This window comes from Osmerus eperlanus, chromosome 2 (assembly GCF_963692335.1).
Source record: "Osmerus eperlanus chromosome 2, fOsmEpe2.1, whole genome shotgun sequence".
Classification (NCBI taxonomy): domain Eukaryota; kingdom Metazoa; phylum Chordata; class Actinopteri; order Osmeriformes; family Osmeridae; genus Osmerus; species Osmerus eperlanus.
The window spans coordinates 14,704,052-14,731,170 of record NC_085019.1 but is presented as its reverse complement, the minus strand read 5'-3'; the positions used below and the strand labels follow the sequence as shown (position 1 = coordinate 14,731,170).

Here is a 27,119-nt window from a genome sequence, read left to right as displayed (position 1 = left end):
TGCTGGACGACAAAAATGCTCTTCTCGCAGCTGTCAGTTGTCCAAAATGCAAACTCCGATGGCTGAGAGATGCAGGTAGGAGGGAGCGAGTAAAAGAGCTTCTGACAGCAGAATGCCGCCGCACAACTGCTCCTGCAGCACAGAGCCCTGCCAGTGTGCCCACCACATCTGACAGCCAAGGTGAGATGGACTTTTTCACTTTTGAGGCAGAAAATGAAGTCATGAACTACCTGAGGTCAGCCTATGACCTTCAGATTCTGCATCAGTTTTCAAACATAAAGAAAATGTTCTTGAAGTATAACACTCCAACCCCATCAAGTGCTCCTGTGGAGCGGCTTTTCAGTCTGGGAGGTTTGGTGCTCACTCCTAGAAGAAATAGACTTTCTGACAAGAGGTTTGAGAAGCTTCTCTTAATGAGGTACAACCACTGGTTTACTCGCCCCACTCAACTGTTGTAAAGACTGTCTTTATTTTAGAAAAACAAGTATTTATTTTAGAAAAACAAGTATTTATGTTGGGATGGTGCGCTGCTGACCTCGATGGGGGACGTCCTGGATCGGTGGAAAGAATACTTTGAAGACCTCCTTAATCCCACCAACACGCGTTCCGACGTGGAGGCAGAGTCTGGGGACATTGGGGGTTGTAGGGCTGTCTTGGTTGACACGACTGCAACATCGCGTTTTTCAAAGTAACTGTGGCAACACTGGCCATGACCGACTGTGATCAAAACGTGATCAGCCACGCGCTAGCTCCACAGACAAGGTTTTCTAACAGTTCTGAACGTTTATTTTCAATGATTCTTTTGTGGGTGATTTGTGAGACGCTTAAAAGGTGACATGACATGAAAACTTCACTTTAGGAGGTTATTTAACATTAATGAGTTCCCCTAGCCTGCTTTTGGTCCCCCAGTGGCTAGAATTTTCGATCGTTGTAAACCAAGCCCTGGGTGTTCTTCTCCGCCTTTCAGAAAATTAAAGCTCAATTGCTCTGTTTGAAAATCTCCTCTTTGTTACGTCACAAGGAGGAAGGTTACCTCCCCTCTCTCTGCTTTGCCCGCCCAGAGAATCTGGCCCGCCAATAAGAAACTGAGCTACGACCGTGCAAGTGTTTTTATCCTAGAGAGACATCATGGCTTGCAAACGAACGAAGCATTACATTTGCTCAGTTTGGATGTACAAAGGAAAACAAAAATCTTTTTACAGTTCCTTCATCCGAGCCTCTGAAGACCCAGTATCTTAATTGTATTTTCTCTGGAAATGCGCCTACACAACTTCTGTTGTAGGCACATTTGTTTTGTATGTCTGCGCCAAACACTTCAGCCACGACTGTTTCCTCAACTTGAGCTAATACAAAACTGGCCTTGCTGAAATTAAATTCTGGATCAGTACTAACTCTCCTTCGTCCAGCTACTAACCTCGGACAAGTAAGTTAACTAACGTTATATCATTTTGTAGCTTTACTGTATATGGTTACCTAGCTTGCTACCCTTAGAATGTGGCTGTAACATTAGCTCTGCAGCTAACAGCTGAGTTACTGTCGCTAATGGAAAGGTAGATAGCATCAAGTATGTGTGTGAATACACATGCTGTAACGTGAGTGTTGTACACTTCTTTGTTATTTGGATAACCGTTCTGCTGTTGGTGTTATGGCGCGCGCGATATCCCCCTTTCCCCTCATTGAAATGACTCAGTGTGTACCTCTGCAAACCAGGGTTATCAGATGAGAATGGGCAAATTCGAGTCATCGTACAGCAACGGGGCTACGGCCATTGCGATACATCCATTGTAAACATTAGCGCATGGTGCCACCCCTCCGCTCCTCATTAGCATTTAAAGCTACAGACACCAAAACAGCGTGTTCTGAGGAAAGCTCCTTGTGGGACTGCTAGTAGTGGCTGTAATTCTGCACCAAGGCTGAATTTCGGGAAACAGTTCTGATACAGTATTAGGGGACCACTAAGGCCTATATAAAAGCATCCAAAAACAGCATGTCATGTCTCCTTTAACTTTGATAACATGTAGGCCTATGCATTTTCAGTATTTCAACATAACTTTCTGGAAGGTTTAACCTCTAGCTAGCGAAATCCTAACGTAAACAATGTGAATCTGATAGCACATAAACAGGCTAAATAGCCTAAATTTCAAACAGATATACGTAATAGCACCATCCAATTTCTGAAAAATATGTTTATATATTTAAAACTATTTCTGTAAAGAAACTCACCTTTGAAGTAGCTAATTTCCAAATGAAATCCAATGCGTACAAGACGGTTGAACCCCTGCAAAATCTCTTCTGAAACCCCAGTTTCAGCGATGCGTTGAAATGGGCATGCGCAAAGTTGTTGCTCAGGGGCAGACTGAGGGGCAGGTTTGTTAAGGAAGAATTGTAATATTCTGTGATGACTTTTCTTTGGAAATGAAACTCTTAAGAGTCGCTTTAGCTTTTGGTCACATTTAACAATTTTGTATTACAAAATTATTGGAGCACAAATTTGCATTGTGTGTCATACAGCTTTGGTGTGCTATACAAAGAATGTTTGCTTAATCATGTTACCCATCACACATTGATTGCTTTTGTACATGTTTATAGTAAAGAATGAAAGACTAAATTTTATTCCAAATTCAGTCTTTTATTTATTAAAGCTATGTTTCTGCATATGAGAAAATTGATGACCAATGACATGCTGGGGCTGAGCTGCACATGAATTGCATGCATTGTCTACATTTATACGTGCTGGGTGCAACATTTAAAATTGTGTGTGATTGAAATTCATGTAGACTATGGCTACATTGCAAAAGTGTCAGAACTGAGAGCAGTCCAGTGTGATCTCTCCATCTCTGGATAAACCACTATATATTGCACTCGAGATCCGTTGTCCTGCGACCAAAGAGCGACTTAACGGCAACTTAACCCATGGTACCAAAATTAATGTATCCAGCCGACCAAGGTACAACGTCACGGCAACGTTGTCCACGGGACCAAAAAATAACGTAACCAGCCGACCAAGGTAAAACGTCGCGGCAACGTTGTCCACGGGACCAAAAAATGACGTAACCAGCCGACCAAGGTACGACGTCGCGGCAACGTTGTCCACGGGTCTAAAAATAACGTAACCAGCCGACCAAGGTACGACGTCGTGGCAACGTTGTCCATGGGACCAACTGGCAACATTCCCTTTATAACGTTGCTACGACGTTGCCACGACGTTGCCAGAAGGTAACGTCGCGGGTTACCAACTGAGCACTTACTGGCAACGTCATGTGTTAGCTGGGCTGTTAGCTACTAAGGTAGTGCTAAGTGCTAAACAAAAACCTATCTGTATCTGTAGATACATTTCTCTTAACCTGAATCTGTTATGGAACCAAATTGCCAATATGCATCTTTTTCTATGGCTCTGCGGCCCAGCAACTCAACTTTCATAACATTTTGTTCAGGAAGCCTCAACCCCAATGCTAAACCTTAAAACGATAACTGTAATATGATGCTCGTCTTCCGTCGCTGTATCAGACGCTGGCGTAGTGATTTGTGACTGGTGAACTGTGGAAATATCCTTGATTGAAAAAATGCGCTGCCAGATGTCAAAAGAAACGCTTTTTTTTAACAAGATAAATTAAATGTCAATCAGCATCCAATTGCCAGGGATAGCGAATTACATTTTGGGGTGGCACCTGGGGTGGCCAGTCCGATATCAGGGGGGTCCAGTGCCACCCCGGCCACCCCTCTGGCTCCGCGACTGCGCGTAGGCCACTGAGAAGTCGCTCTTCCGTGGCAATTAAACACTGCAAAATTTGGAAAATTCAACTCATGTGACACACCGGAGTTACCCAATCCAAATCCGTCCGAGTGCGGTAGATTAGCCGCTGCAGTGCAGATTGCATTGTCATGACATTTTAAGAATAGCTAATATATCGTGATATATACCGATACCGTCAGTGCTTACGAATTATACCGTGATAAACATTTTAGGCCATACCGCCCAGCCCTACTTTACGACAAGCTCTGGTCACTTCCTTTTTTCTCTCGAGGCATCGACAACACAGCTGACAGGTTAGGCTCTCCCTGTCAATACACATGCTAGAAAGAGTTTTGGCTTGCTAATGTTGCTAATGCTCTGACATTCAGAGTCAGTCCTTCACTAACCAATCAGCATTCATTAGCAGAATGCTAGCGTGTTATGGGCAACAACGACTCACCCTGCTGAAATCGAAAGGACATAAGTACTCGTTCATTCAACTTTCGACCTATAATCCATGTTGAACATGCAAAAACTACAATCAAATCTGAGATTTCTCAACGACAATCAGGCGAAAGAGACAAATTTAGCCGTTTAGCTCCATAGACTCCCATTTAGCATGCACTCGCTTGCGATCACCCCCAGTGGAACTCTGGTGGAACCGCAACCAAATTCTGTACAACGGAGCTTAATAGGGAGTGGTCAGTCTCTGCTTAAACGCTCTGGCTCTGCTACTAGGCTGAGGCTGGTCCCCTCCACGACTCCCCACGTGACGCAGACATCCCAACCTGCAGAGACTCATTTCCAGGAGGTGGCTTCTCCCCCCTCCCGGGACGCAATCCGGACACATGATGTGCACCTGTCTCCACCAGAAATGACCATTGGACAGTCTTTCTCTCGCTCGCTCTAAATACAAAATCCCTGATTTCCGGGAGATTGTATAGCATTTGCGGGCGTCAGGGAGCCGCTATTGAAATGCGGAGTCTCCCTGAACTTCTGGGAGACATGGGATGTCTGCATGACGTCATCACCGATTTGCGCTAATTAGCTAATGCTAATACCAAAAACGACAAAAACTGGTCTTTAGCACCATCTGGAGACACCATTTGGAGATTTTTTAAATGATGTAACTTGTGCTTTATGCACCCATTAATCGACAGTGGTGGTGGTTAACCTGCAAGATGGCCTTTAAGCAATGACAAAGATAGAAATAGTAGCTCACATCTCTAGCTAAAGGGACTTAACCCTTGTGTTATCTTCGGGTCATTCTGACCCATCAGTCATTGTGACCCACCGTTGTATTGCGACAACTTTACCGCATACAAAAACAAAGTGAAGCATTTTCTTTTAACCGGTGGGCTGTCTCAGACCCCCCACATTGGAATGGTTAAAATAAAATTATTTGTATTTGTTTTTATATTGGGTAAAATTGGGTAAACACAACGATGGTTCGTTATGAACCTTTGGGTCATGTGACCCGAAGGCAGCACGAGGGTTAAAGCAACTTACTTGGGACTGGTAGAAAGCTCCTTCTGGTATTTTGTACTTGTCCAAAAAGAGCTTAACATAGTAGAAGTTGAATATGCTGTTCATCATACCAGCACCCAGTGTGGTCATAGAGTACGCCATCGCGGCAGGATGCGCCCCCAAGATCGCCAGGTGTCGCATAATGTTAAAGCTGCTGCTCGTACGTGCATCTGGGGCTGGCTTCTCCACCGTCATTTTACGTGGCAAGGTATTCTTTAAAAGGGCAGTTGCAAAGGCCAGTTTCTCAGAGTCGTGTAATAATATATTTGTCTCAACTACAGAATATTCAACAACGGCACAGCAGAGATCCACTAACTTGAAGTTCCAATCATTCCATGGTAAAAGTTGATATACTTGACAGTCGATTTGTGTTATAGAGAGAGCAACACACACAATCAATACCGTAAGCCTTAACCAATACAATAGTAGGCTACATGGGCTATCCGTATTAATTTGCTTCTCTCTGTCGGAGAACAGAACACGGAAATAGGTTGCAAAAGTAATGATGAAAGATTTAATTGGACACAGCTAAATTTTGAAACCGCCCACTTTCTGATTATTGGTCACCAAACTGTCATTCAAATGGTTTCCTTTTTCGTCTTCGGGGACGTCACGCTGGTTTAGTCGTCGATCTTCTTCAACTAAAACCTGGGGTTCAGTTGCCACGTTGCGGTACACAATGTAGGTCGCTTGGAGATGTGCTCTTACATTTGGTTCATCACAGGCAACACAGGTATTATATGTTCAAAATAACACTGGTGTTTCTAAATTAAGTTTGAGGACGACCTAGCACGCTTTACTGTTTAGTAAAGGAGAAAAAAACTAAAAATAAGAAAATGCTCACGGATATGATCGTGGAGGAAGAGTTTGAAGTCAGGGATGAGGAGCCGTGGTATGACAGACAAGACCTTGAACATGGTAAGAGACTCCGCGGGACAGGCAGTCTCCATCCATTATGATTTGTCGTTTAGTTTTTCCGTCACTTGTATGCAACATGGTTAAACATGCTTCACAGAAATTACGTTCCACTCATCTTTCCTAAAATATATTAACTTATTTTGTCTAGTATTTCCTTGATATTTATTACACCGAAACACACATCTCATTGTTATACAGTGATACTCTTCTGACACTCATGGGGTAGCCTAGACAAGTCTGGAGAGCTTCTGTTGTCAGGATATCCTGAGGCTGACACTTCCCTTCAGTTGATTGTGTGTGTGTCAGTAGATTGTATATATCTGTGATGATTTAATAGGCTAGACTACAACATATCTGAAGCTTATGCATCCTGTGGTCTGTTTGTGTGAAGTACTTTGCCTTATTGAAATGTTCGGTCGTGTATTTACAGACCTCCATTTGGCTGCAGAATTGGGTAAGACCTTGCTGGACAGAAACCATGAGCTGGAGCAGGGGCTGAAACAGTTGTACTCCACAAACCAGGAGCATGTGCAGGAGATAGAGGTAAATGTGAGGAACTGACCTTCTGATGTTCACCCAATATTCCTCTCAGAAAGTTGTCTGGCTTTGCATATTTTTGTTAATCAGACTCAGATAAGTCTGTTTGAATAATGGAGTAAATTCCCCTGTAATGCTTATGCAAATCTCTACTCACCTTTACAAAGGCACACTTGGATATGCAGACTTTGTTTTCATTTGCATTGTCAGTCCTTCGATATGGAACTTCACATGAATGTGTCCACTTTGGGGACTTCTCTTCTTGTGACGTGGGATCAAGTCAAACTTTATCTTGACTCAGTTAGCCTGGGATTTAGTGAGCATTTGTAATGCGCTACCTCCTGGATATAGATTTTTCTTGGGGCTCCTTTCACTATAGCCGTTGTCCTTTCACTAGACTCTGCTTATGGGGCACGTTGGTCTGCTACAAGTGCTCAGAATTTCTTCATACAACACTTCATCCTCACAACGATTCTGTCAAACTGTCACAAAGTTTCTTAACACAAACTGGAAAGAACATGGTGTCTGCTGTTAAATAGACTGTCTTTCCTGGTGTGCTCTCCCATGTTTGCCTGGCTAGTAAGCTTCCACATCCTCAGACTTCTCAAATACCTAGTTGGTCATCTTGTAATCACCTCTGTGCCAAACTACAGGTCATGACAGTAGATTATTGAATGATAAGAAGCATATTTGTGTAGAGCCTGTAGCTTGTTTGTGAACATGTCATGTAACACGTGTCTGTAACACCAGTATGTGTGCTTGTTTGAGCTACTGTATATGGGTATTCAATCAGGGTTTCTAGACCAGCTGAGTGTTGTTGGCAAGTACTGTTCTATTTGAATCACAGGAAAAACCCAGGTCATTGGCAGCATGTCAGCAAATATAAGAATCTTTATTGTGTTGCCAGTTTAGCCTATGGACCAGAAGGTTAATTTAAGAGTTTATTGAGATTGACACTGTAATCCCATGTATCCCACAGTATATGTGGTGTCTGGCTCTAGTCTCTCTCACCATATTCTAAGCACTGAACAGTTCTTGAATTTGCAATGCATCTTTGAAATAAAATGTTCCTTAGCATGTCAGGGTTAACCTTAGCTAATAACCCGTAGCTACATATTCCATCGACCCAAATTGAGACTCCCCCCATTGAAAGCCCCCTCATGGGTGTTATTGTCTTAAGCCTTCCCTGAAGGACACATGCAGTTAATATCCAATCTAATCTATCAGATCTTTCAATGAGTCATGATGCTTCTAGTAGCGTAAGCTTTAAAGTAAAGGGCATAAAGTAGGCCAATTTAGGAGCCCTTTAACAAGTACCAGTGAACCATTCTCTGATACTGCCTTCTATGGAGGGATCATTGCAATGCAAATGTTCCTCACACACTCATGCAAAGATTCCTGTCACAAAGCCAGAGTACGTTGCCAGACCATAATTGGGTGTGCTTCGGCAAGGGCACAACCTTTGTTCTCTCACATATATATTATTGTGAGAATGCTGTTAAACATTCTCACTATTGTTTTTCAACTTCTTAGTTTTTCCGACGTTATTTGTCCTTTAACTAATCCTGCATACTTTCACCGATTCCTACAATTTTTGTATCAAAACGTTCAGCTCCTTCAGGAGATGTGTGCTATGTCTTTTGGTATTTCTCACTTTTATACTTTTTAAGATATTAAGGTTTTTGTGCAAATTATTCTCCCATTAAAAGTAATGGTAAATCCTTTCAAATCATTAAAAAGCTTCCTCCTCTTTCAAACGTAACGACTTCAGCATACTTTCAGCTAGAGACACCATTCCATGTAACTACTAAAGAGCTCACATTTACAGATTTTCAGCTATGAGCCTTGAAGCGAGAGCAGCCTTTCAAATTCTCTCACTAACTTCAATGGAGAGGTGGGTAAAATCCGTCAGAGAAAGCAAGAAGGAAGAAGATTTCGAAACTGCCGGTAGAGACATATTTCTGACCGCACAGACATATAAAGGACATCTCTAGTTTCGGCAGAGTCTTGGGTCTCGGAAAATATCCTCATTGTATTGATTGGACGTGTAGTTTTGCGTCTAGGTCAACTTGTTTGAGTTGTGGATGCTAGGTAAATGTTCGTTTTTCTCTCTGCCTAGCTCGTTAACTATCACAGCTGCGCCATCACCGTGGCAACCAAACAGACACGCACCATGAACGTTTTTGAAACTTCCAAAGGAGTTGTATTTCTGACCGCACAGACACATAAAGCATATCTATGATTTCGGCAGAGTCTTGGAATGAAATATACGTAATTATGTGTGCAATGTAGAACAGCGGACAGATTCGATATTTGATCTTTTGTTAGTTATGGCCATTCTAGTGACGCTACTGTCATGGCTGCTAATAGAACGGCGAAACCAGGTCACATACGGTCTAATAACTATCATTCAGCTACAAACAAATGCTTCGTAACTGAAGAGTATTTACTTTTTATTGGCGATAAAGAGTATTTCAGTAGTAGTTGAACTAATGTAATATTCTTATTGAATCTCATTCATATTTCTACTTTAGTGATGGTAGTCTACTTTTCTGGATTATATCAACTTGAAAATACACGTTGTGCCTTAGGTGCTTGTTAACCTGATATTCTTATTTAATTGAAAATGTGTCAATTAGGTTTGTCTTTTCCTATGATGTCATGACGTACACGCTTTTTCAGAAAATTTCCATTCTAACCGCCATTTTCCACGAGGTGACTTGGAAAGAAGGTAAGTCTAATGCAACATTTTATTTTTTATAGCCTACACAAATTATGTAAAATGTTAGATATAAAATGGTCCACGTTAATTGGTGACAGTTTGATGTTTAAGTGATTAGTAAACTGACTGAACCAAAGCTAGCCTGTCATTAAAAAATGTGAAACGTTAGTGAGTTGAATTAGCATAGATCCAAAAGGCGGGCAAATGCTGTTAGTGACTAGCTCTCAATTCTCCTCAGGAATTTTACGGAAACGTTTTCAGTGTATTTTGATGGTTTTGCAAAAGAAAGGTGTTATGGCTTTATATTCAATAAACTAATGTGTAACGTTTCTAGTAAAATTAATAGTCCAGACTCAGAGATAGTTTAGTTCGCCAATAGCTAGCAAAATCGTTAGCAGTGCTCTGCTACTTTGCCAGTTAGCGTTAGCTCAACAGTTTTCTTGAAAGCCTTGAAAAAGAACGAGCTAGCTAGCAGTTAATGTAAATTATTTAAGACCCGTTTGTTGTTCTCAAGCAGACTGGTAGGTTAGTACTATGCGGGCGGGACTATATGCTTGTAGTTTAATACCGTACTATTATACCTGTAGTAACAAAGTTGTGTGGTAATGTATAGCTGCTTATTAGCACATTACGACCACAGCAAAAGCTACAGGTCCCGCACCCGCGGTTTTATTCACACCACTTCGGCGCCTGTGTGTGTGCATGGTCATACTTTTTGATCTACACTCAGATCCTTACAGCCATAGTGATGTGTAATTTTGTCTTAACTGTGGTGCTATTAGAAAGCATGAATGTACAGTAGTGCTGCCGCCATTGTTGCATTCAATTTAGTTACGAAGGCGGCCAGTGAGGAGGACAAGGATAGAGTGCAGGTAGCTCTCTTACACACAGGGAAACGTTCCGCTGCCCACCAAAGAACTCCAAACTTTGCTGTGTGGGACATGCAGGCGACTAGGTGGCAGGGCTGTCTCTTTGTACAACTTGCTCGTTGTACAAAAGCAGTTATACTAGTCGCTCAGAGGCTGGCGTTTAAGTTAGGCGTTACCCAGCTCAGTATTGTGCCAGTGTGCTAATAAGCAGCAGTATAAGTTTGTGTCACCGGTTGCTGCTCATGCTTTAGACTCATGTCTTCTGGCCCATAAACAGTTAAGCAGGTGGGGTAATGAGCTGTGACAGCCACGTGTAAACAAATCAAGGTTAACACTGAATAGAAATGTAATCTCCTCTTAATGTTAATATTCTTCTCAGGTGTTTTTCCCTGACTGACGGTGGGTACTTCAAGCCTGGACTCATTGGACTACCTAAGGTAAGTTATACCCCTAGAATAGAGTGCTACAGTGCAATGGAAAGGCTGCATGTAGCCTACATGACTGTTCTGAAGTAAACACAATATTTTGACTTACAAAAAAGTGATCCCTTAACGTCTATTCAGAGAGGGCTGACTAAATTGGACAAGTGGGACTTTTGTGTTTTAAATCAATTGGCTCCTTGTTTTTCCCAAATTTAGATTTTGCCCAGTAAAGTCCAACTCTTTGCTTTTCCAGTGTTGCGCTCAATGTGGAAATGTAAGGATTGTGCGAAGAAGCTTACAAGAAGATCGGAACTGCTCAAGCACTATAAACTAAATCATATGTATTACGGAAGGGGCCATTCATATCCGTGCACTTATTTGAATTGTGCTTGTAGATTCAACACCTGGAATGCCCTACTGAGCCATTTATCAAGAAATCACCCTGCCCAACGAACAGTTGCCAAAGCTATATCCACGTTTAGATGCCATATTTGTGGTAATAATCAACTCTCCACAGAAAGGGAATATTTTCAAAACATCTTTCAGCATCTTAAAAACAAGGAGACAGTAACATGTGTGTTCCAAAACTGTGACTATAAAACCAACATCTATGGGAACTTCAAAAGTCATAAATACAGAAAACACTCTGGTACAGTGAATGTCTGTAGGCCTCTAGAGCGGATGATGCTCCGAGGGAGCTGGAGCAGCTCACCATGGCAGTGTTTGTCATTCGGAAGGATGGGGAAGGACTGCAGGAGCCACCTGAAGACATTGGAATCGTCGTTGAGGGCGTGCCAGTGTTGAATGAACTTAATTCCGTTGCCTCAGCTTGTGCCCTGCTTCTAGGTTTTATCTATGCACTCAACCTAGCGTATCCAAAACCCCTTCGTTTCACTTTTGCAGTGCTCCAGAAAATCATCTTGAAGCTTGAGCAGCACAAGATGTCCCCCAAAGTCCAAAATCTGTTTGGCAGACTCCAAAGCTCACAATAACATGCTAAATTGTTTCATGCTTTTACTTTTTTTGGTAACAGGTGTTTGTAGGAGCAGGAGTTTGTTATTGTTTTCTCCAAATGTGTACTATTTGTGCAGACGGGCTCCATTTCAGTTTTGATTTCTCACAAAAAACAGAGCTTAGAGCTCACTGGTGTTAATATGTTGTTTTCATGTGTTACATTCATTAAATGTACACACTTGTAGTAGACAGTGGATGAAATTAGGTTTTCCTGTGTACTTACGTTATTCATTAATCAATATAACTTTCCTTGATCAATATAACTAGTCATTGGATACTAGTTAGTATGTTCTCATGCCAGTTTGCTATTGATAAGACTAGATTGCGTTTGTGTCGGGTTGAATAGATGTTCGGGGTCAGAAGAAAGTACAGGGTAAACGTCCCTGGTCCCTGTGAATTAGTCTGCTCAAGCAACCACATGTCTATTCAATTCACAGCTCCCATGACCACTCAAGTGGGTGAGAGTCATCAGAGAGATCATAGGTGGAGCTCTCCTCACAGTTATCACAAGGCACGTTTACCCTGTACTTTCTTCTGACCCCGAACATCTATTCAACCTGACACATGGACACAATCTAGTCTTATCAATAGCAAATTTGCATGAGAACATACTAACTAGTATCCAATGACTAGTTATATTGATTAGGTAAAGGTATATTGATTAATGAATAACCAAAGTACACAGGAAAACACAGGAAAAGGATAATTTCCTCCACTGTCTACTACAAGTTTGTACATTTATATTTAATATATATGACAGTGCTAGATGTTTTTTTTAAAGTATCATCACTCAACTGTTGAAACTTTCCCCGTTTTTTTCCTGGGGTTTTGAAACTTATGGACATTGGTTTGTCAATATCAATGATTCTACAATAAATGCCCCCCCAAAAATTTTATGTCTTGGATCAAAAGCTGTGTTGGTGACATTGACGTCAAGCTTTTTTACATGTATGTAATAAAGTATAAAAAACATCAGATTTGCAACTGCTTTTTTCCCAGCCAATTTAAAACTTGAATTGGTCAGACAGTAATTTAATTATGTTTAACAAACTAAAATTTCACACTGAGATTACTGCAAAAATTACTTTTCCTGAAACCATTCTATTGGGTTGTAAATGAGCAGCATTTTACATTTAGGTAAAGCAAATAATTGAGTTGGCTTTAAGTTGACTTGCCTCTATTTTAAGTTGGATTAATGTAAAATTTTAAGTTGGTTTAATGTAAACTATTAAGTACATGTGACTTAAAGCAATTGTGTTAATTTAACTTGTTAACTTTATTTCAAAAAACTTGATTCATTTGTGTGTTACCAATTGAAGTAATTCAATTAAGTTGGTCCAACAGTTCTCTTTTTACAGTGTAGCTTCACGCCTTCGGTTATTATTCAAGCCTACGGTGTTAATACAGTCTATAAAAATACCACTTTGACACACTTGCAAGAAAGGATCCGCTGGTTAGATGTAGCATGATCTTATTATTTAAGTATAAAAAAACTCACCAGGGACAACGACAACATTGGCAACCATGCACTATGAATTATTATTTTGATGTCATCTTAAAGATCCTGTAAAGTAAATTCCATGTTTTGCTTCTAAGTACATTATATACGTGTGAAATGAGTTCCTGAAAGCATGTGCAAAGCGCTAAAACTTTGTCACACTGAAATGTGGAGTTAAACCGAAGAACAGTTTCTCTTCCGTTTTCAGATCAGGTTTTAATGGGCGGAGCCAAAAAATGCCCTATCTACGTCATTTCGCCCTATCTACCTCAGATCACTGAATGGCTCCTCCTGCTGTACTGTTATTGTAGCCTACATCAGCTAGCTAGCTAGCTTCAGGATGTCTCCCACCACCTGCAACTGCATCTTCCCTGGATGCAAGAACTCCAGCTGCGCTGCAACGCCATTTAAGTTCCCTATTGATAATGAAAGGAAAAATAGGTGGATAGATTTTGTGAAGAGCCACGCTCATGGAAAGCTTCATATAAACTCCAACAGCCGCCTCTGCACTGACCATGTCACGGCGGACAGTTTTAACATGGACCAGAGACAGACGGGGTTCATCAACACACGGCTTCTCTTGCAGCGTGGAGCCGTACCGAGCATCGCCCCTCCGGCCGTTCATCCTCCGGTCGCACCTGGACCATCCACCTCCGCCAGCAGTTCATCACTCAGTTCTGTGTGCTTGTCATAATTATACTAGATAACTTTTCCAGAGGTATCTCTGCTATGAGTTAGTGCAAACCGCTAAATTGATATTAGGCTACTCGGTGTAGAATGATGGTATTTTGGTGAAATGATAGCTAATGTGTTAGAAGTAGCCTAGTTGGAGAGCTCACTGTCTGCTGTCTCTGGTGTCAATTTTTACTGTTACAGCTCAGGGGAACATTTCATTTATATGCATCTGTATGTTTCAGTCATTGAACAAATAAATTCTAATTCTATACGGTTTTGTTCGGCTTGACATAGCATCCATTATCTGGGTCGGAGGTAGGCACTAGGCAGCGAGGGGCGGAGCTTCAGTTTTTCCAGCAAGTTCAAGTCATTCCGTCGTCCTTTTACCTTCAAATTCGTTCAACCCAGACTTCAGCAACTGGTTTTCTGCTAAATTTTCACATTTTCCTGCAGCTCATCTTTCTGAATTTTTGCCCTTATTGTTTTGTGTTTTTCTTCTTTTCTTCTGTTTTCTGCCTTCATCTTGCTCCAGGTCCTTTCAAAAATACCTTTCACAGCAGTACCTTCCAACTGCCAGTACTTTAGCATTTTTCTTTTCTGTACTTTTCTGCCTTCATCTTGCTGCAGGTCCTTTCTAACATACATTTTAGGCCTTTTGAAATTCCAGCAAATAATTTTCTGCTAAATTTTCAAATTCTTCAGAATTATTTCTCTTTTTGCATTTTTCTTCTCTTTTCTGTAGTTTTATACCTTCGTCCAGCTCCAGCCCCTTTCAAAAATACCTTTCAGGCACTTCAGCTTATAACTTTCTACGAAACTTTCACAATTTTCCGCTTTTTTAGCATGGTCAGCTATCCCCATTCAGGTTTTCAGCATTCTCACTGCTGTTTCGCAGGAACAGCCTTTTCTAGTTATTTATTGTTTATTATCGTATCCCTAAGGATCAGTCAATATTTGGACTACATAGACAAACTAGGTGTCAAAAGTTTCGTATTGGTAGCGATTGCGTTGGTTGTATTTTTATTTACGTTCCGTTCCATGGTTTAAGTTGAAATTGCGTTTTTGTGGTGAAAAGTGAAGCTAACGGTGGCTAATTTGCTAGCCACAGTCACTGACGTTACTGACGTCACTACATCACTAACGTCACGAAAACGCGTGACTACTTGTAGCAGAACATTCGTTTCGCATCTGTTAACTTGGGGGATAGCTAGGCTAACTATGGCTTTACTGCAAGGCAGCTGCAGAAATGCCACAAGCAAAGAGGCCAGGGTGATAACTATTTACTCATTTTAATTTGTGATGTGAAACACAATTGTGAAATGTAATGTACAATATTAGCTGATATTATTAAGGAAGTAGGCCCACATCCACTTTCAGAAACGGTAGTCTACTATTTCACTGAAGCATTAGCATCATGACATTAGCCTCTGTTGCCCGGGCAACACATACTACAGTGGTCTGTGATGCATCTGTTTTTAATCGTTAAAATAAACATTCCTCACAAATACATTTTCGTTGTAGGATTTATTATGACATTACAAGTAAACGATTTGTGGGTGAAATGATCATTACCTGTGGTTTCAAACCAGTGTTGCTCACTGCAACGCTGTAGCCTACGCGAGACACTACAAAAACATCTACACAGCTGTAGGAAGTCAAACGGCGACAGAACATGTTCGGCACTCCCCTTACTTAAATCAAAAGTCTATCTAACTACTAACCTGAACTTCATTGCCACAGCCTAAACGTTGTCAATCTGTTCATTAAAATAATTAATTTCGGCCTAAACCGTACAACGGAACGTTAAAGATCCTGTAAAGTGGACCTGGAAACGAGTTTTAAGTTTGCCACACCACAGAATAATGTGTTATTAACTACCCATCCAAATTCTAATGAAAAAATAACACCGACAAGTATGTTAAATTCGGCTTTGAAATCGTGAAAAAATTAGCAGTCTTCTCTGCTTGAGACTGGGGGGTCGTGTCGCCTGAAGGAGCTGAAGCTCCGCCCCTCGCTGCCTAGTGCCTACCTCCGACCCAGATAATGGACGCTATGTCAATGAGTGAAACATACAGATGCATATAAATGAAATGTTCCCCTGAGCTGTAACAGTAAAAATTGACACCAGAGACAGCAGACAGTGAGCTCTCCAACTAGGCTACTTCTAACACATTAGCTACCATTTCACCAAAATACCATCATTCTACACCGAGTAGGCTAATATCAATTTAGCGGTTTGCACTAACTCATAGCAGAGATACCTCTGGAAAAGTTACCTAGTATAATTATAACAAGCACACAGAACAGAGTGATGAACTGCTGGCAGCGGTGGTTTGTCCAGGTGCGACCGGTGCCTGAAAATATCACGAGAATGGAAAAACTTAAAAGGACGTTTAAGTCATAGAGATTAGGTCAATTTTTACACCGGTCTGCCAAATGTATTCGTTTTGATTCAACTATGAGGCTGCCTCTTGCAGGGGAAATGAGAAGACATCTATTTCATTGTACACTTCACTCGTATTTTGAGTTGTAAATGAGCAGCAAAAAAAAGTATGCTTTTAAATCTATGTAATCTTTATAAATAATAAGAATGCATTTTTATATAAAATATACAGATATCAGTTGTAAAAATTTCATTAAAAAATGGACCCCCCTGTGCAACCGACGCAAGCAAGCACACCCTACAATGTCACCAGAAATTGTACCCCTTTTAGTTATTATTATTGTTTATTTTTGCCCCCTAAACCTCAATCAATATTTGTACTACATAGACAACCTAGGTGTCAAAAGTTTTGTCATGGTAGCGATTGAGTTGCTTGTATTTTTCTTTACGTTCCGTTGCACGGTTTAACCTCTTAAGCCTCCTGTTAAATGTGCCTAAAAACGCCTAAACAGCATACCCAAAGTAAATTGGAAGCTGTTCTTGAACCATTTGGAGTACATGCATGTAAATGATCTCTTTTGAAAGCTGAAGTTATGTCCCCTGTTGTCAGGACCCCTGTCAGTCCTACTAGTGTTGAGTAATAGAAGCTTGAACACAAGGAAAGTGAACATTTCTATTTCCGCCTAGATTTTGTTTTGAAAACAGAGGCCTAGATGTGGTAGGTATTAGCTGGAAGACTAAATTGGACCACAGGTTGAAGCCTTACCCAATTCAAATCAAAAGTCAAACATAATACCACAATATATTCATATTTGACACATGTTTTTATAAGAGTACATCCAGGCATTTTCTAAAAGGGCCTTTTGGAGACTCCAAAATGACCCTTTGTAACCAAGGTCAAATACTCAGGATAAAAAGGTATTATTTTTCATAATTGTTATCTCTAATGAAAGGTGGTACTTAGAACTATCATATATAATAGCTAAATCCCTAATTAGTATTACTGAAACACAAAAACTGAAGCATGAACACATTGGAGTGCTTTATCTGATTCCAAGGATTGGCGCACAAAGAACACTGATTCTGTCAACCATATTGCGCAATCGACTGTTATTTTGAAGGCTCCACAGACGCATACAAATGAGGTATTGGCATTTTCAGCTAGCTGTCAGCTACAAGGCTAACGAGCTAATTTCAGAGCCAGTCGAAGCCAGTTCGAGAAATTTGTTTAGAACGAGTGTGGGGGGGGGGGCGAGGGGGGGGCAGGACGCACAGACCTAGTTGGCTTTAGAGGGCTGTCAACGGGGCATGGAAGCTCCTATTGGGTCAAACAAGGTGTCAATCAAAAGGGGAGGGTTCAACGGACATTTTGATGCCTTCATATTGTAAATACTCCGTTGCTAACCGGAGAAAAGAACACTTTTATGTGAACAAGTTGTTTCTTCCGTCGGCTAACTTGCATAATGAAACAAAGGATAATGGCTATTCATGAGCGTAAAACATTGTATTTGGACAAATTACTTTACATGGTTAGATACTTTGAACCCTTGGGACTTTAAGTAGAAATAACATTTTTGTGGTGAAAAGTGAAGCTAACGGTGGCTAACTTGCTAGCCACAGTCACTGACGCTACTAACGTCACGAAAACTCGTGTGACTATCTCTAGCAGAACATTAGTTTAGCAGCTCGTTAACTTCTGGGAGATAGTTAGGCGAACTGCTTTACTGCAAGGCAGCTGCAGAAACGCCACAAGCAAAGAGGCCTGGGTGATAACTATTTGCTAATTTTACTTAGTGATATGACACACAATTGTTTTTGGTTTTTTTGTAACTTTTATTTATCAAGTGCAAGTCACAGAGATACAGTGCATACAGGAATGTAATGTCTTTTTCTTTTTTTTGGAACTTAAATGAACACCCCCCCTCCCCAGACCCATGGTACTCTTATACGTTAAAAGCATATCCTAAATAGGTAAATAAAACGACATACATGTGAAAGAATAATAATCAAAAATAGGTAAATGAATAAACAAATAAATAATTAAATGAAAACAAATAAAAAGAAAAGTAAAATTATAAATATATGTGTACTCTTATGCACCTTATTACCACACAGTAATAATCAGAAATACCAATGAAAGGTGCTAGTACTGATCACTGATCTGTACAAAGTAGGTATCAATGGCTGCTTATTCCTCAAACATCAAGGCAAGTTATTTGTTGTTATCTATAATGTTGGGGTGACAGATCATGGGGGGGGGGGGGCTACCTGCCGCTGGCGGACCAGAACAGACGGGCCAGTACACATATAAACATGCAGTGGGACTTTACAAAGAGACTTCCCGAGCTGGCATCCTGTCTAGATACTTAAGTAGTGGCCTCCACTGAGTGTAAAACCTATCCGATGACCCTCTAAGTGAAAATTTGATCTCCAGTTTCAGAAGGCCTAAAATGTCGTGTAGCCAGACTTTGATTGATGGTGGTTGAGGGTCCTTCCACAATAACAGAATTCTCTTGCGAGCAATAAGAGAGGCGAAGGCAATAACATTACTTTGAATGTTTGTGGTAAGGAGGCCGTCCGGGGGCTTTCCGAAAATGGCGATATGTGGGGTTGGAGTTAAGGTTATGCCTAATATGTCTGAAATTGTTTTAAAGAATAGTTGCCAGAATTCAGACAACTTGGGGCAAGCCCAAAACATGTGGGTAAGATTACATGGAGTCTGCGAGCATCTACTACAATTCCCATCAAATTTGTCTGGATAAAGCTTTGATAGTTTGTCCTTACTATAGTGTAACCTGTCGAAAACTTTAAATTGTATCAGTGATAGTCTAGCGCAGCTAGATGAGGAATTAACAGCTCCAATAGCTCCGTCCCAGAATATTTCAGAAAAGTTCAATTGGAGTTCTGACTCCCAACCCATCTTGATCCTACGTGAAATAGATTCATCGGCGGAGGACAGTAAATTATAAAAATAGGAGATATGGCCCTTTGACAGGGTTTTAGCCTTGAGAACCAGGTCCATCCCGCTGGGCGTTGGTATCTGTGGGAATGACGTGGCATGTGATTTCACAAAGTCCCGCAGTTGGAAATACCGGAAAAAGTCTGATTTATGTAGCTGTAAGGTAGAGATTAATTGATTGAAGCTTGCAAATATACCGTCAATGTACAAGTCTTCCACACTATGTAGTCCTTTGTTTTCTAAGATGGAGAATCGTGGGTCAATCTTTGCTGGAATGAACAAATGATTATTGCAAATAGGAGTTGCTAGGGGGAGGGGGAGCCATCCGAAGTGGCGTCTTACTTGAGCCCAAATTTTTTGAGTTCCAACAACAACTGGATTAGAAGTAAAACAAGGTATTACATGCTAAAGCTAGTAGCGATGAGGAGCAAGAGGCTGACTCACTCTGGCACCAACTGGATTGAGGGGAGGTAAACCAAGATATCATCTTATGTACATTGGCCGCCCAATAGTAGCCGATTAGATTTGGCAGCCCCAGACCCCCAGCTGACTTATCCCTACAAAGCAGTGTACGACTCGCCCTTGGCCTTTTACCAGCCCAGATGAATGATGAAATAGTGCCATTTATAGCTGTGAAAAAGGATTTGGGAAGGAAGATGGGCAGACATTGAAAAACATACAAGTATCTTGGCAGCACATTCATTTTTATAATTTGTATGCTACCGGCTAGAGACAACGGCAAGTGATTCCATCTTTGTAAATCTGACTTGACCAACGATGTTAATGAAGTGAGATTTTGCTCCCGCATTGTTTGCAAGGATTGTGTAACTGTAATGCCAAGGTATCTAAATCCCGTGTTGGCTTTTTTGAAGGGTATAGTTGATGGCGATATATCTACAGCTAATTGGTTGATTGGAAAGTATTCACTTTTGGAGATGTTTAGCTTATATCCAGACAGACGACCGAAAGAATTTAACACAGATAGGATACGTGGGACGTTTGCCAAGGGGTCACTTACATAGAGAAGCAGATCATCTGCATATAACGAAACTTGGTGTTTTACGCCCCACCTCTCAATCCCCCCAAATCCCTCCTCCATTTTTAGAGCAGCTGATAGTGGTTCAATCGCTAGCGCAAATAACAACGGGAATAGCGGGCACCCCTGTCGTGTTCCCCGAAATAGTTGGAACGGAGTGGAGCGTTGATTGTTTGTGCACACTGATGCGCAGGGAGAAGAGTAGAGTAATCTGACCCAAGAGATGAAGTTAGTATGAAAGCCAAATTGTCTACCCTGTCGAAGGCCTTCTCGGCGTCCAGAGATATTATTACTTCAGGGACGTTAGAGGAAGATGGAGAGAGAATGACATTGAGAAGCCTTCTGATGTTGGAGTATGAGTGTCTTCCCCCTATAAATCCTGTCTGGTCCTCTGAAATGATCTGGGGCATAACAGATTCCAATCGCCGAGCTAAGATTTTTGCGAGTATTTTAACATCCACCGGGAGGAGTGATATTGGTCGATAAGATGAGCAGCTCAGCGGGTCCTTACCCTTCTTATAAATTAGGGAGATGGAAGCTTGCATAAGAGTGGGTGGCAGGGTGCCTTGTATAAATAAGTGGTTAAACATTTCGAGTAATAGAGCTAGATTAGTGGAGCTAACTGATCCGAGAATTTTTTATAGAGTCGACCGGGTATCCGTCAGGGCCTGGGGATTTGCCACTGTTCATCGACTGTATCGCTTCTTTAATTTCTGACAAAGTGAAAGCGGCGTCTAGTTTTAAATTGTCCTCGGGTGACACTTTAGGCAAGTCCAATTTTTCAAAAAAATTATTTAGTTGGTTTTCATCTGCGGTGGTCTCTGAGGTATACAGTTGGGAAAAGAATGATCTAAAAGCGTCATTTATTCTGTCCGGGTTAGAGGTTATTGAGTCAGAGTCGTCTAGTATCTGAGTAATTTGATTTGATGCAGTTTTTGCCTTCAGTTGTTGAGCTAAAAGCCGTCCAGCTTTGTCACCATGTTCATACACTAACCCCCGAGAGTGAAGTAGAAGCTGTTCAGCCTCAGAGGTAAGAAGGAGATCAAGTTCCGTTCTGAGTCTTATTATTTCTTTATATGAATCCGGTTAATTTGCAGACAAGAGTGAGTTATCTAGATCAGCAATGGCTTCTTCCAGCTCCTTCTGCCGAGATCTTCGCAATTTATTCGCATGTGACGTGAAAGAGATCATTTTACCCCTTATGTATAGGCTTTGAGAGTGTCCCACAATGTGGACGGGGAGGTTTCAACATTCTTATTAGTTTCACAGAAGGAAGTGATTGATTCATAAACATGTTTGCAAAAGTTGGCATGACACACAATTGTGATGTGTAATGTACAATATAAGCTGATATTATTAAGGAAGTACATCTACTTTCGGAAACAGTAGTTTACTATTTCACTGAAGCATTAGCATCATTTTAACATTTTAACATTTTAGTCATTTAGCAGACGCTCTTATCCAGAGCGACTTACAGTAAGTACAGGGACATTCTCCCCGAGGCAAGTAGGGTGAAGTGCCTTGCCCAAGGACACAACGTCATTTGGAGCTGCCCGGGAATCGAACCAACAACCTCCTGATTAATAGCCCGACTCCCTAACCGCTCAGCCATCTTGACATTAGCCTCTGTTGCCTGGGCAACACATACTACAGCGGTCTATGATGCATCTGTTTTCAATCGTTAAAATAAACATTCCTCACAAATACATTTTCGTTGTAGGATTTATTATGAAATTAGATTACAAGTAAACGATTTGTGGGTAAAATTGTCATTACCTGTGGTTACAAACCAGTGTAGCTCACTGCAACGCTGTACGCGAGACACTAGTAGCTAGCTAACAAAAATATCTCCACAGCTGTTTACAATAGGAAGTCAAACGGCGACAGAACATGTTCGGCACTACCCTTACTTAAATAAAAAAGTCTTTCAATAGGTGAAACTATATGAGTAGTGACTACTAACCTGAACTCCATTGCCACAGCCTATACTTGTAATCTAATTTCATAATAAATTCTACAACGAAAATGTATTTGTGAGGAATGTTTATTTTAACGATTGAAAACAGATGCATCATAGACCACTGTAGTATGTGTTGCCCGGGCAACAGAGGTTAATGTCATGATGCAAATGCTTCAGTGAAATAGTAGACTACTGTTTCCGAAAGTAGATGTACTTCCTTAATAATATCAGCTTATATTGTACATTACACATCACAATTGTGTGTCATATCACTAAGTAAAATTAGCAAATAGTTATCACCCAGGCCTCTTTGCTTGTCGCGTTTCTGCAGCTGCCTTGCAGTAAAGCAGTTAGCCTAGCTATCTCCCAGAAGTTAACGAGCTGCTAAACTAATGTTCTGCTAGAGATATTCACGCAAGTTTTTGTGATGTTAGTGGCGTTAGTAGCGTCAGTGACTGTGGCTAGCAAGTTAGCCACAGCTTCACTTTTCGCCACAAAAAGGTAATTTCTACTTAAACCGTGCAACGGAACGTAAATAAAAATACAAGCAACTCAAACGCAAAGCACACCCACTTATTCAACTGTCCCTAACGTGCCCTTTCTATTCTTCTCTGTTTCTCTTTCTCCTTGGGCCTCCTTCCTTGTCAGTACCTAGCGAAGCAGGTGGACCTGCTGCGGCAGGTGAACGACCAGCATGCCAAGGTGTACGAGCAGCTGGACTTGGCATCCCGAGACCTGGAGCAGGGCAACACCAGGCTGGTGCAGGACAACAGGCTGGCCCATCAGAAGATCCACAGGTCAGGCTTGGTCTTACCGCTTACTTCTGGCACATAGTAGCTATATCAATCACAGTGTATCATTACATAAAGTCATGCAATCCGTCTGTCATTTAGCAAGCAGTGGAGTGTGGCCTCTATTCGTATTTTATAATCAAAATAATCCATAATAATTTACAGTTTAAGATATGTAGGCTACCATCAAATGAAATGGAATGCAATGGAAATACATAGATGTATTTCTCAGGTACCAGTGGCATCTGAACCAGATAGAACTACTGTGGAAGTGAGAACCAACAGCTTCCTTTTTTGGGACCTGGATGAATAGCCCTGCCTTTACACTGAGCACTTATCCAGAGCTCCTGTTGTCCTCCCCCCCCCCCAATCCCCCGATCCCCTGCAGCCTAACAGAGACCATTGAGGGTCTGCAGAGCCACCTGGAGGAGCTTCAGGTCCAGGTGGAGGAGTTGAGGACTGCACAGGCCGACCGCAGTAAGAGAGAGCTGGCCGAGCAGAGACGCAGCCTGGGAGCTCAGAGTGTGTCCTGCCTCAAGGAGTTGTACGACCTGCAGCACGACAGGTGTGTATCTGTGTGGGACATGTCATTACTTCACACTATTATTTTGACAGGGAATCCATTACCGGTTGTATCCTCTTGGATCTTAAGAACAGAAATAAGATAGAAGAGCTAAATTATGTATGGAGCTCCACTAGCCAGTCCACTTACATCCTTCTAGTGAAGGCAACTATGGATTAAAAGCAATAAAACAAAGACGGGGGCGCTTATGACTATTGAGATGAACACATTAGCCGATTAGACCCCCAACACTCCTCCACCCTCCTCGTGTGGTCCCCTTGTGCTGACTGGACATCCAAACCTAGGTCACCCAGACCCAGACAACGTAATCAGGACATAATCCCCAGAGTGGGGTTAAAGCTATTCCATGCTTACTAACACACACACACAAATATGCCTCTCTGTTTGCAGGGCAGCTATTAGTCATGCGTCTTGCTCTGATGGTTTTGCTTTTGTAAATCATAATTTATGTTAAAAAAATATATATATTATACTATCGAAAGCTAACTGACCAAGGAAATGCTAGTCTAGACATCCAAGCACTAAGTGGTGCAGCGTAATATACACTTGTGTTTCCATTTCCATTTAGAAATAAAGCCCTGTCTAGTCTAACATCACCCCGTCTCCCTCTCAGGTGCCTGGCCTACAAGAGCTTGCATGTGGCCCACCCCTGGACAGTGCAAGATTCCATCTCTGACTCCGAGGAGGAGCAAGAATCACTCCAGCACTCGGTCCAGGCCCTGCAGGCCCAGCTGTGTGCAGAGCGTGGGCGGCGGGAGATGGCGGAGCAGGAGACGGAGCTGATGACTCGTGAGAATGGGGCCCTGGAGCAGCGTCTGGCCCTGCTGGAGGGCTACCGCTCCCGGCAGAGGGAGCTGGAGGAGGAGGTGGAGGAGCTCCGCCTACTGTGGAGAGCTGACTACACCACCAGGTATCAATATCCAGCGAATATTCTGCATGTATTTACTGTTTATGCATATATGTAGATTTTTATAGTCATACAGAGTAACATTCAATGCACTGTGCTTGTCTGCTTTTAGTCTGACTATTCCACCAGGTATTGATATAAAGCATGTATTTATATATGACACATAGATTTTAATATTGTCATACAGTAACATTCAAAACACTGTGCTTATCTTTTTAGTCCGAGCTACACAAAGACAAACTAGGGATAAGAACTGAAAAGCATAAGACACATTTAAAGTAGTATGATTCCTCATAAGCCATATGGATGCGAGTTCCTGGACAATTTTTAACAATACTGTCGACATCATTTGTAAGCTTGTTTTTGGAAATGGTGTGATGCTCCAGAGTAATGAAAAACACTTTCATTACTTTCACCAGCGCCAGGAGGCGTGACCGGCTCCTCCTGCCCGACACCATCTACTTCCCCTCCGAGGAGAAGCCTGTCCTGGGTCAGGGCAAGGTGGAGGAGGGGAAAGAGGAAATGGATTGGGCAGCAGGGGAGCAGGAGCTGGGGAGGCGCACCTTGCAGCGCTGTAGCAGCGAGAGTGTGCTGAAGGGGACCAACGCTGAGGGGATCCAGCGCTGCCATGAGCGCATGTGCATCCGGCGGGCGGAGGCAGTGAAGCAGAGGGGCATCTCTTTGCTCAACGAGGTGGACGCTCAGTACAGCGCCCTGCAGGTGATGTCTCTCTCTCACTCCATTCAGTTGTGTTATTGGCTTTTTACATAAAAAAGCTCAGGTAATTATAATGACATAAAAGACAAAAATTATGGAAATCAATATAGTATGGCTGAGTATGCTACCAAAACAGAAGGAGGGAGAACTCACACACAGTGCATTTCAGAGGGCTCCTGAGTGACATTTCTATAATCCTGCAGGTGAAGTATGAGGAGCTTCTGCGACGCTGCCAGCAGGGGGCAGATGGTCTCAGCCACAAGGACGTCCAGACACCCAGCAGCCCTCAGGTTGGACTCCGTCCTCGGCGACGCCTCTCCAGTTCAGCTGCTCTGATCTCCGAGCTCCCCGTTGTCCTGGAGGACGGCCATCAGCTTCAGCAGCCCGAGTACAAAGCTCTCTTCCAGGAGATCTTCAGCCGCATTCACAAGACCAAGGAGGACCTGAGTGAAAACCAGAGCTCTTGTCCAGACCATTGACTCTGGTTACAGACAACCATATTGTGTTAGTGCCCTGTGTCTGTGACTGATGATCAGATGCTTGGTCATAGGAGGACTCAGAGGACCTAAAGAAGTTAGGATTACACGCATGCACATGTACATGAATGCACATAAACACCTGTGCCTCTTTCACAACATGCAACCTCAACTCATACTGAATTTCCTTCCCTACTTTTGTGATTCCGTTCTTGAGAAGCTCCTTCCAGTTATAGTCCTATCTCAATGCTTTGTGTGACATCAGCCTTCTTAACATGGTAGCAGAAGGCGTCGATGGGAGCCCTGGTTGATACCCATTGTACTGGTGTCAGAGTTGAGGCTCGGTGGAGGATAGTAAACCTCAAAACAACCTGAATATTGTGTAAGTCAAGGTTTCTGCAATGACGCATTGCAGTTACACAATGCACATACAGTACAACTCTGAGGTACTTTGTGTAATACTACACCACCTGTATACAGATTTTTCATTGTGTTCTAGCTATCCTCAAGTATTATGTACTCGATCCTACAAGCGTATTCAATCCAATCCGCTTAGTGTTGAATTTGTGGCGACTTAATAGCTAGACGCTTGCTTTTGGGAGAAAAAAACATACATTTCCTGCATTCCCTAGATGGTAGATTTAGTCTCGGTCTGTTATGCAAGCTGAAGTAATGGAACTGACTGAATAAAATCTTTTCAGGACTTTAAGATTGCAAGGACTCTACAAGGTAGTTGTAGCACCAGTGTTTGCAATGTTTGTGCTTGTAAGTAAGTAAGAAGCTACCAGACTACCAGACATCAGAAGTGTACTCTGGAGAAGGGTCCAGTGACAGCATGTCTTCTCAGCTTCAGTCATCCTGTCTATGACTAGCCCATAGAAGCTGCCCTTTATGTGCATGCCAATAAGTAATATTGCTGCTATGCACTTTTGTGTATCATGAAATATACACAAAATGACATAAGTACATTTTGGGTTTTTGAAAACATGTCTGTCTTTAGAGATGATGAAATGTTATTTATTTTCATAATGCTAATATTTTGTCTTCAGTCACTGTATTACAGATATATAATATTATGAAATAGCCTATATAATGATATATATATATTTTTATTTTGCTAGCAAACTGATTATTTCAGGAACCTTAACAGGAACTGATATTCAATAAAAATTGAACAAATTAAATTGATTCTTCTAAATCAGCTAATATAACTACTTTAGCATAGACGTTGAGACGGATGGACGAGAGAAGCATGTGGGAAGGATGCTGATGCACTTTTACGACTCAGTCTATGAATAGCTCAGATGTATTAGCTTTCACTGACTATACTGCCCTGTGGACCACAACAAATAAGGTTGCAAGCAAGACTTAAGATTAATCAATAACTCAGTT

At 41.8% G+C, this 27,119-nt stretch overlaps 2 protein-coding genes across 5 annotated transcripts in view; one reads left to right on the top strand and one right to left on the bottom strand.

The window, feature by feature from the left end:
- Positions 1-5,681, bottom strand: part of mfsd13al (major facilitator superfamily domain containing 13a-like) — a 55,747-nt gene extending 50,066 nt beyond the window's left edge. Inside the window, exon 1 of one of the 2 annotated variants that reach the window (XM_062453607.1) lies at positions 5,243-5,681. In XM_062453607.1, the coding sequence (XP_062309591.1) occupies positions 5,243-5,455 (213 nt within the window). In that variant the 5' untranslated portion in view covers positions 5,456-5,681. The remainder of the gene's footprint in view (positions 1-5,242) is intronic. The other variant, XM_062453598.1, reaches the window with a different exon arrangement.
- A 63-nt stretch (positions 5,682-5,744) lies between these two features.
- cdr2a (cerebellar degeneration-related protein 2a) lies at positions 5,745-27,077 on the top strand. 3 transcript variants are annotated; one of them, XM_062453664.1, is made up of 8 exons: positions 5,749-6,178; positions 6,609-6,721; positions 22,902-23,050; positions 23,433-23,481; positions 23,512-23,609; positions 24,241-24,537; positions 24,954-25,254; positions 25,455-27,077. In XM_062453664.1, exons 1-8 carry the CDS (start codon positions 6,097-6,099, stop codon positions 25,728-25,730), a joined length of 1,365 nt encoding a protein of 454 aa, XP_062309648.1. In that variant the 5' UTR covers positions 5,749-6,096; the 3' UTR covers positions 25,731-27,077. The 3 variants fall into 3 exon arrangements, with proteins under 3 accessions (XP_062309641.1, XP_062309656.1, XP_062309648.1); XM_062453657.1 differs by having other exon boundaries at positions 5,745-6,178; positions 23,433-23,609; XM_062453672.1 differs by lacking the exon at positions 6,609-6,721 and having other exon boundaries at positions 5,746-6,178.
- Positions 27,078-27,119: the final 42 nt, after the last annotated feature.

What these genes read in the sequence shown, in the direction of transcription:
- cdr2a (XM_062453657.1), top strand. Translation starts at nt 6,097, where the DNA reads ATGCTCACGGATATGATCGTGGAGGAAGAGTTTGAAGTCAGGGATGAG. An exon ending in AGAGCTGACTACACCACCAG is followed by an intron (nt 24,538 to 24,953) that starts GTATCAATATCC and finishes TACTTTCACCAG; the next exon opens with CGCCAGGAGGCGTGACCGGC. An exon ending in CTCAGTACAGCGCCCTGCAG is followed by an intron (nt 25,255 to 25,454) that starts GTGATGTCTCTC and finishes ATAATCCTGCAG; the next exon opens with GTGAAGTATGAGGAGCTTCT.